Source organism: Helicoverpa armigera, chromosome 9 (assembly GCF_030705265.1).
Source record: "Helicoverpa armigera isolate CAAS_96S chromosome 9, ASM3070526v1, whole genome shotgun sequence".
In the NCBI taxonomy this organism is placed as follows: Eukaryota; Metazoa; Arthropoda; class Insecta; order Lepidoptera; family Noctuidae; genus Helicoverpa; species Helicoverpa armigera.
Genome location: NC_087128.1, coordinates 12,126,246 through 12,136,238, shown reverse-complemented (window position 1 = coordinate 12,136,238; position 9,993 = coordinate 12,126,246). Strand labels below are relative to the sequence as shown.

The 9,993-nt window shown below is 35.6% G+C and overlaps 1 protein-coding gene across 1 annotated transcript; it reads right to left on the bottom strand.

Moving 5' to 3' along the window:
- Window positions 1-7,587: 7,587 nt before the first annotated feature.
- Window positions 7,588-8,750, bottom strand: LOC110369779 (prisilkin-39). Its single transcript, XM_021325336.3, has 2 exons — window positions 8,610-8,750; window positions 7,588-8,286 (listed from the first exon to the last, which is right to left on the bottom strand). Exons 1-2 carry the CDS (start codon window positions 8,622-8,624, stop codon window positions 7,711-7,713), a joined length of 591 nt encoding a protein of 196 aa, XP_021181011.1. The 5' UTR covers window positions 8,625-8,750; the 3' UTR covers window positions 7,588-7,710.
- Between the last annotated feature and the right edge of the window lie 1,243 nt (window positions 8,751-9,993).

Genomic DNA, 9,993 nt, shown 5'->3' with positions numbered 1-9,993 from the left:
ATACTGTTAATATTTATGAGTATCATAAAACTGGCAAAAGTTTCAAGATGACTAAAATACATAACAAATAAACGATGATGATTGAAAAGAAGCGAAGTCATTTATAGAAAACAAATAAAAATCACCCCACATCCGAAAGAAATGCTATGTCAATAACCGCGTTTAAAATAACTATTATATCACCAAGCTTTGAAAGATTTTTGCCAATAAATAAATACACTCTCTTGTGAACATTTTACAAACGATAGCCAATCAAAATACTGTGGTATGCTCGCTAAGGTGATTAGTGAATGTTTATTATATAATCGTTTTTACGTGATAGTACATAGATTAAGTGCGAGATCTTCAATGTTTGAAGATGAGTGTGATAGGTATTAATTTTTATGAGCTGTATTTTGTTGGATCGGCATGCAGAAAATATGGGATAATTGTTATGAATGCTGTATCATAAGCTAAGGTTCATTTTAACGACTTTGAGTCAAATAACAACAAATCACTATTGAAATTATCTAAATAACTACCGCTACCGAAAACTTTGTTGTTTGCAGGAAAACCTTAAGTATTTGCAACACATACTAAAACCAAACGGACCCAAAATAGACACCAGTGGAACACCCTATGAATTTTCAAAAGTGACTTAGATTTTTTATAAAGATTAACACCGAAATGTGATTTTTATATTCTGTTTGTTAATGAATAAACTTCTCAATTACACCAGGAAACTACTGCCTACTAAATATTGTAAAACACAGTTTCTCATGTATTTTCCCCACACATAACCCGTCATAGGCAACCGGTCACTTTCAATATCTCGAGATTATAGTGAAAGTAATATTGTCTAGTTGTGAATGAGTGGGATATGACTAGACGTAGTAGTGTAACATTATGTTTATGTTGTAATCGAATTAGATATGCGATAATTAATATGATGGGATTTTGGAAGGTTGTATTTTTAATCGGTTTTGTGATGTTGTTGTTTTATTTTATTTTCTCATCTCTTATAGTCCTACTATTTTAATTGTTGTATTTAAAAATATATTTCTGTTAAATACTGTAAAAGTATTAGCTACTGTATATATACCTACTTTTTAGTACGTAGTAGTACTTTTTAGTAATGTTTTATTTTTTTCAAATAAAAAAAGAATAATAAGAGTAATAGCTGAAAGTAATAAAGAACTACCCACATACGTCCTTATTTCAATCATTTCGCCGTTCAAAAATTTCTCCTACACTCTTCAAATGTTTTTTTCCTTATCAAAAATGCAGAGAATCTTCAATTGCCACTCTATTTGACAAAACTAACAAACCAGTGCCGTGTTAGTAAACACTCTAACGACCGCAAAATGACACATCATTAGACGCGACAAAAACTTTATATGGCTGTCACCAATACATAGAAACATTACTTATGACGTATTATAAGCAAGTAGTAGAGGAAGAAGTATAAGTAGAAAGACATAGATAGATAGGTAGACAGGTAGACTTAGTAAAAAAAATCAGTAGAAAATTAATAATACCTGAATTGAGAACCTACTTCTTTATGGGAAGGCGGTAAAAAACCGACCGTATACGTGCAAACAAAAGAGCTAGGAATGAAAAACATTATAATAAATTATTAAAAAAAATGCCTTATAAATTATGGCTTCTTGATGACTCAGGAATATTTTGTCCGGTTGCATAAAAAAAAGAAAAGATATTTTTTCATATTTTTGCATCTAGACAATTTATAGTTATTTGTTTAACAATGCCGTAATATGCTAATAAGATTTCTTGTTTTGTTTGAAAGTGATCCTTCTTTAATTTCTATGTTTTGTTGTCAGGAAGATCTTAGACTATTGGTGCAAGTGAGAGTCGTTTGGTAGGTCAGTTTTTGTGGTGCAAAGTGTATCGCTCAGATTTCATTATACGCATGAATAACAAAAAGCTTTAAATAAAGATACATAATCTATATAAATAAAAATGAATTGTTGTTCGTTAGTCTGACTATAACTCGAGAATGGCTGAACCGACTTGGTTTTTTTTGGTTCTAAAATAATTGTAGAGGTCCAGGGAAGGTTCAAACGATACGAAGTTCGCGGGATCATCTAGTATAAAATATGAACGGCGTGGTGTTAGAAACCGTAAATACTCAATTATTGGATCAGAGATTTCTTCTTAAATAAGTACTCTTGAGGGCAAAAAAGCCGTTATCTGGCAGATGTAAGTCTCCAAAAGTATCTTGCCGTAAGGAAATTTTTACATATCATCTGATATGATTCTTACATCGTCTAGATTATAATAACACTCCCAATAGTTAAATAGTTACCAAGCTACCTATGTTATCTTGAAGACCAACTAATACCACTCAAACCAAACTCCTTTCATAATCCACCTTCACTTCTAATACTTAAAAGATAAAAATCTTTGATTGTACAGATGTCTGCCACCCGCTGCTCGCCTGTCACTTGCGAACTCCGGACATCATTCCGATTGCGCGCGCGCAAGATTGATCGTTCACCTGATATAGAGTTATGAAATTATAGACAGGATTTTTGCGTAAAAGAAGTACATACATACATACATAGATTAAATTAAAGACAATTGCAACAGATTTCTTTCATATTGTTACAGAATTATTCAAGCCTGCAATTGCAGTCTAGCTTTAATAATTTTTAATTTTAATATACATCTTATGTAACTGTAATACATGTTCTGCGATTTCGGCGGTCTCTCCAGTCCTGAAGCCGTAGCGCTGGATAACGCACTCCTTCCAGTCTGCTCCGATTTCCGGTATCTCGGTTCGCTTATTCAGGGCGATGGCGAAATAGATCGGACAGTTACGCACAGAATTAACGCAGGATGGATGAAATGGCGGCAGGTAACGGGAACAACTTGTGACCCTCGTATTCCCCTTAAACTTAAGGGGAAAATTTACAAGAGTATGGTCAGGCCTGCTGTCTTGTATGGATCAGAGTGCTGGCCCACAAAAGCGACGAATGAAAGACAATTGCATGCGGCAGAGATGAGAATGTTAAGAGGTATGTGTGGAGTTACGCGAATGGATAGAGTGAGGAATGAGTATATAAGAGGAAGTTTGAAAGTAGCGCCGGTATCAGAAAAACTGCGTGGAAACCGGCTGTCGTGGTATGGGCATGTGATGCGGAGGAATGAGAGTCATGTTGTGAGGAAGGTAATGAGTATGAACGTGGACGGATATAGTGGAAGAGGAAGACCAAAGAAACGATGGATGGATTGTGTGAAAGTAGATATGGTAAGAAAGAATGTTACTTGTGAGATGACGGCAGATAGAATCGTATGGAAGAAGAAAACATGCTGCGCCGACCCCAAATAAAATTGGGATAAGGGCAGGAGGATGATGATGATACATCTTATGTAACTGTTATCTTATCGTTATGTATTTTATGACGGTGTATAAAGATAATTCTATAATTAATAATGTTTAAATGCTAATTCAGATTAGTTTACGTCATGTTTGTAAGGTGAATTAAGACAGATTATTTTAATTATTATGTTTATGTATCTCAAGTACAGCTTGGTTGTTGGCACAATGTAGGAAGAAGATCTCAAGTTCTTTACTCTATATTTTGGGCAGGTCCTATCTAGTACATTCTTAGCCCTATTAAAGGAAGTGCATCGGTCATAACACTGCAGTATCTCGGTAGCATTATGTGAATATATAAGATTAGCGATTCCGCACAATGGCCGGGCAATGCATACGTGATGAAAATTTACAATTCGTTACAATCTGTTGTTGATTACGTCATTGATCTTATGATCTGCTTTCTCTTTGTTCCTGGCCGGCTTTTGTTTTTCTTCTTGTTATAAATGTTTTTTGGCAGTTTCTTTTAAACATACCTACTTCTTAGTTATGATTTCTTTTGTTTGAAACTTTTAATATTGACAGATGTCTTCATTATTCTATTCGTCATCATTATCAGCTTTTACATTGCCCCACTGTATAGGACAGACCTTTGTACAGAGAAGGAATGGTCGTTAATCACTGCGCTTAATCTAGGCAGAGCGGTGATTTCATACTAACACCCAGGTTTCCTCAAGATGTTTTCCTCAATTTTTTAAGATTTCCAATACATAGATAAAAATGGACTAAAACCTTACGTTCATTATAAAAACAATAGAAATAGATATGCAATCAAGCATTTGTGTTTCTATACGACTGTTAACATAAATAATTTATCTAACATTGCAAAAATGTCTAGAAAGAAAATTAGCAATCAACGGCGCCAGACAAAAATTAACAAAATTCACCAAATATGTAAATAAAGACATGCAACAAAATTACATAATTATAGTTTCGTAACGTACATTTTTATTAGAATTCGGCCATTAATTAGCATACATTATTATTTAATATATTCAAGCATTGTCTAGTGTTCGTTAGTTCCGTGTATTTCTTAGATAATGATCTAAATACCTATTGTTTTCGGTAGGAAGTAGCATTTAACTTTCTGATACAATTAGACTGATGACAAGATGAATGAGGTAAATGAACTCATGAATTGGTTAGATTAAATGGTTTTTAAATGCCTGTTTTGTAAACTGTTTGGGTTAAAATTTTGATAAAATAATTGAGTTATTACGCATCTTGGATCTTTCAGGTACCGGGTTGCCCGGGTAACTGAGTTGAGGAGGTTAGATAGGCAGTCGCTTCTTGTAAAGCACTGGTACTCAGGTGAATCCGGTTAGACTGGAAGCCGACCGCAACATAGTTGGGAAAAGGCACGGGAGATGATGATGGATCTTTGGAATAAAGGTTAAGTCACATTTACTGTAATTGGCAAATGGATCATGAGAAAAGAAAATACAACGACATTTCCGGAAAGAAATTAGATTTACGGTCAATAATCTCAAATTAAATTAGAAAAACCGCTTCAGATTATACAATAAACTGACTTCAACATATTTGTTAGTGAGAAAAAGAAAAGCAAAATTACCAGCAACATTTTAGTAGGTAACAAAAATACCATCAATCATCATCCCACACTTCAGACATTTTAAAACAAATACACACAAGAAAAAATACATGAAATTAATTAATTTTGAAAAACAAAAGCCCGCGTCAGTCGGTCAGCAAGAACAATGGATCGGTCCAAGAATGAACTTTCTCCGACCATATTTAGTTTTAAGTATTCAATGCAAATTTTTTAAACTTCAACTTTATATGGACTGAACTTTGTTTACGAAAGTATTCTGTAATTATGTGGTTTATGTAATGTGGTAATTATGGGTGTAAGACATTTTTGGTAGGAGCCATTCCTTAAACGCGATCTATACTAATTTGTGGCTGTCATTTGAACATCTTTGGCAGTCGTAACGAGTAGTCAGAAGCCAGTAAGGCTGTCTTATCTAGTAGTACTGGATGGCCCAGGTCACTGGGTCGAAGAGGTCGGATGAGCAGTCACTCCTCGTAAAATACTGGTACTCAGCTACATCAGGTTAGCCTGGAAGCCGACCCCAACATAGCTGGGAAAAGGCTAGGCCAATGATGATGATTTATACTCGTCGGAGGCAGTTGAGCAAAAGTGTTTTATATGGAATGACTGCCTGTCTGATCTCTTCAACCCAGTTACCTAGCTTCAGTAGATATCTCATATTCAAGTTCATTGCTTAGATAATTGGCGTAAAAAATAACAATGATATTTGACTATTGTGTTTTATGTATTGTTACTAATCGATTAAGTAATCGGCATCGTTAAAACGGTTTTACGGTAGTTAAATATAATACAGCGCTGAACTTTATTTTTTATGCATCACAAACTTCACTTTTCAGTAAGTAATTAAGGAACATTTTCTTGCCTTTTTAGCAACATTATAAAAATAGGAACTCCAAATAATTGCAAAATAAATACACATAAAAACCCAAATCGTCTATTTGCCCTACTTTTGCACAAACCCCACGACCTTGACACTACTTAACCAATAAAAACACTTACACACGTGTTAAAAAATGCCCATAAAATTCAGTCCACGCCGCAGGCTTAACTATGTATATCCACATATTGACAAACATTACGTGTAAATCATAATAAACTAAAGTATGTACTACAATGTTATACAATGCGTTCAAAAACTTGTGTTACTACTATCTAAAGTAATGGAGAGTAGCGCGTTTCTTAGTTTTGTGTTACTTAATGTTACTTATAATTTATTTTATTATGTACTAGCTACTTCTCGTGAATCCACCCATATCTCGAGGAAACTAATTCCCGCATCTGGATAAATATAGAAAGAGCCTACGTCCTTTTCGAGGTTCTAAATAATCTGTTTAACTTTCATTAAATATACACACAAATAATTTCTATGGTAGCGTGTCACAATTAGGCAAATTATCTTATACAAGACTTATGAACAAAAAATAATAGTTTATCTCAATTATCTTTATGGCATTAATTAATCAGTTTAGTAAGAGAATGTTCGTGAGTATTTCATTAACTAAAAGCTCGATGTAGATTATATCGTTTCAACATTTCTGTAGTCATTAAGTCAGGAGTAAGTAAATTATCTTTGATTAAAATAGACAACATTTTAAAAGAACCTTTTCGGAAAAAATCTTATATTTCATTATAGTCTTAGAAATGATCTGACTTGACGCTTTCCCTTGCAACTTTTAGAAAGAATTGTATGCTGTTAAATTACCTAATATCATTTTAACCCCTGACTCTGAATCTGCATATCAAATATATCTAGCCTGTCAATTTTAGAAAGTAAAATGTATAAACAAGAATATTCAGTAGCTTAAACTTTTCCTTTAAAAAGTCTCATTAATCATATTTCAGTGAAATCACTGCCAAAATATGAAAACGAGTACTTTACAAAACAAATTGAAGATCGAGATGGTAATGTTCCTACATACTTGAAAAAACTCGATACGCAAGTGGAATCTGGTATGATCAGCTAATTAAGAAAATGGTGTTAAGTAACCGAATAATTTGATGTACCTAAACAAGATCCTCACATGGATACCAGATCATGCGCCTGCGACGGTGCGTAGTGACGTAACACCGAGATTCGGAACACCCCAGCCTGCCAGGAGAAAGTGCATGGTGCATTTGGATTAACAACTCGAGCGAAATTATTCGCTAATTCAGCGAAAATGGGCACTGTGATGCAACACCGCATCACAGCCAGTTTCGAAACTTTTATCTAATTCTTCGAAAGTAAGACTCACATTCCGAAATGTAATTTCTAATTCCTCATCAGTTTAAGGCTGTTACGTTCACGTATGTCGGTCAGTGTGTTGCGAAATAATGATTCATTTTAAGAAGTGTTAAGTGTGTAACTTAATATGTCGACAAAAAGAGTTAATTCCACTTTATTATAAAATTGCACGCCAATTACGTCACTTGCATGTCATAAAGTCGACCAGTGACATCAGTACTTTCGATTTTATCGAAAACGACTTTCGATAGGGACCTATTACTGCTGTTTAAGGCGTCGAAACATGTTTTTGTTTCGTATTAATATATTTTTTGTGGCACCGCATATGGGTTTACGATTGTAGCACCAAGATGTACCAGTTGCCATACCTCGGGATGTGAAAGTTCGGACATTAAATCAAGGAGCCACTCGTACAAAATAGATTGTTCTTTTATTTACAGAAACTTATAACAACAAATATAATACATAATAACATCTAAGATGCGATCACATGATTTACATTAATGAGATGAGATGACTAACAATTTGGGTCGTTTAGTGGGGGTGTCCGTATGACTCAGAGGGGACGCCGTAGGATCCGGAGGGGATTCCGATGGTGGTGTAGTGGGAGGAGCCACCGTGTCCGCCGGATGAGTAGCCACCGGAGGAGTAGCCACCGTGTCCGCCGGAGGAGTAGCCACCGGAGGAGTAACCGCCGGAGGAGTAGCCGCCGTGTCCGCCGGCGTACACTTCCTCAGCCTGGTGGTACTGGGCGACCTGGAGGGACTGCTGGACGTGGTCGAGTTCAATGCCAACGATCTTCTGGTCAGGGACGCCGTAGACGGGGGCGGGCACGCCGTAGTGAGACGAGATGCCGTGTCCGTGACCGTGGCCGCCGGAGCCAGAAGAAGCCTGGTTCTTGATCTCCTCAGTCAAGAGGATGTTCTTGATTTTGTGGAGGAGATGAGGGTCCACGTAGTAGCCCTCGCTTTCGGTGTGGCCGATGGGGACCTGGGTGTAGTGGCCGCCGCTGCCGAGGCTGCCCAGGGTGATGGAGGAGGTGGCGGGGGCGCCATAGCTGTAGCCCACTGGGGGCTCGGCGGCAGCGCAACCCAGGAGGGCGAGGGCGACCTGTCAACCAAACACACATATTTAAAGCAAATATTCCCAAACTTCTATAAACTTACGAGGTAGATCTTTATGGATGGATCTTATTGGATGTGACGGGTTAAGTGATAGTCTCATCACAAATGTATGCCCATCATCAATAACGTGTAGCCTCGAAGCTATCACTTCACATGGGATCCATCACTTAACTATCCTGGTCAACACAATATAGATCCTCAAAACATCCGAGCACATCCAAAAGCACCGATTTAAAAACTGTTTCCACTTCACGGTGTGCGTTAGGGCACGTTCACACGACACAACACAGTCACTGCACTCCAACTTACGATGTATTTGGCCATGTCTAGTTTGTTCGAACGTTGGCTGATGTGTGATGCTTTAGCTCCGAACGATCCGCTTATATACTGCAGATCAGACCGTCTACTTTTACTTTAACATCAGTGCATGGAGGACGAATTCGGGTTGCAAATGGACTATTTTTTTTCGGTTTTGTGGGTGTGCGTTTTGATTTTTGGTTGCAGATTAATTTCGGCTAATACAAATGGCATATCGGTTTTTGTTGCAATCGATGTTTCGTATAATACTTTTGTGTAAATATTTATTCGTATTTCTTTATTTAATTTTTGTCATTTTCGACATCACCACTCAAAAAACTATGTATATATACACAGGGAGTGGCCTGATAAGAAATGCAATTTAATTTATTCACTATTTCTAGACAATATACACACAAATGTTGCTTTATTTCAAAATAAGTTTTCCGTAATAACAAGAAAGACATCAGAATTTCAAAATCTTTAAGCACCTTTTGAAATAAATAAAGACTATATAAATATAGTCCTTATTTAAAGCCATAGTCTATTGAGTGTTTAACGTCTTAAATCTCCATAAGGAAAATGTAGCAATTGATGTTATAACTAATCAAAACTAATTTATATTCTCATAGCTATTAACATCTTGCACTAACCTGTGAAAACCAATTACACTTAAAACTACATAAACTTAACACGCCATAATCATTAAGCATAATAAATAACGAAGAGCGTTCAAACAAAAATCATATTTGCATAATGGTACAGCATTTTCATAGCTAATTATACACATACGGTTAAACAATTTGTTAATGTTGTATAACCGTGTCAAGGAATTAACAGTGCGTACAAAAAGTGTCATTAGTGACCTCTAATTATTTCAGAATTTTATTTTTGTTTTAGTTTTTGTGTTCATCTAAAGGATAATTCGATATTTAAATAAATCTTTTTTGTGATCTACGGTAATACCCACTGTTGTAGATTGTAGGCTGTCAAATTAGCTCCTATTTAACAATAGCCAAAAAAATGAAATAGCCTACCTATGTAACAAAGAAACTACATTGTCAGTTACAGTTTTTCATCTTCATTTCAGACATAAGACATTTATTGCTGAACATCTCCATGTCCTCATCTCTTGCCATATACTTACTCCTCATTTATTTCCAAAAACACCTGTTCAAAGCGACCTGAAAAAAAGTTAGAAATATTAATTACACCTAAAATTTAATATTGTAAGCATACATTTTGAGATCTTAAAGTTATTTAACACAAATAAAACTATAGCATCTTTCACAATGTTAACGAATATTACCGAAGAGAAAATTCAAGGAAATACTTAATACTTACGCATGTTTCTCGCCAAGTTCCCACAAACAAACATTTTGATATTATGTAGATG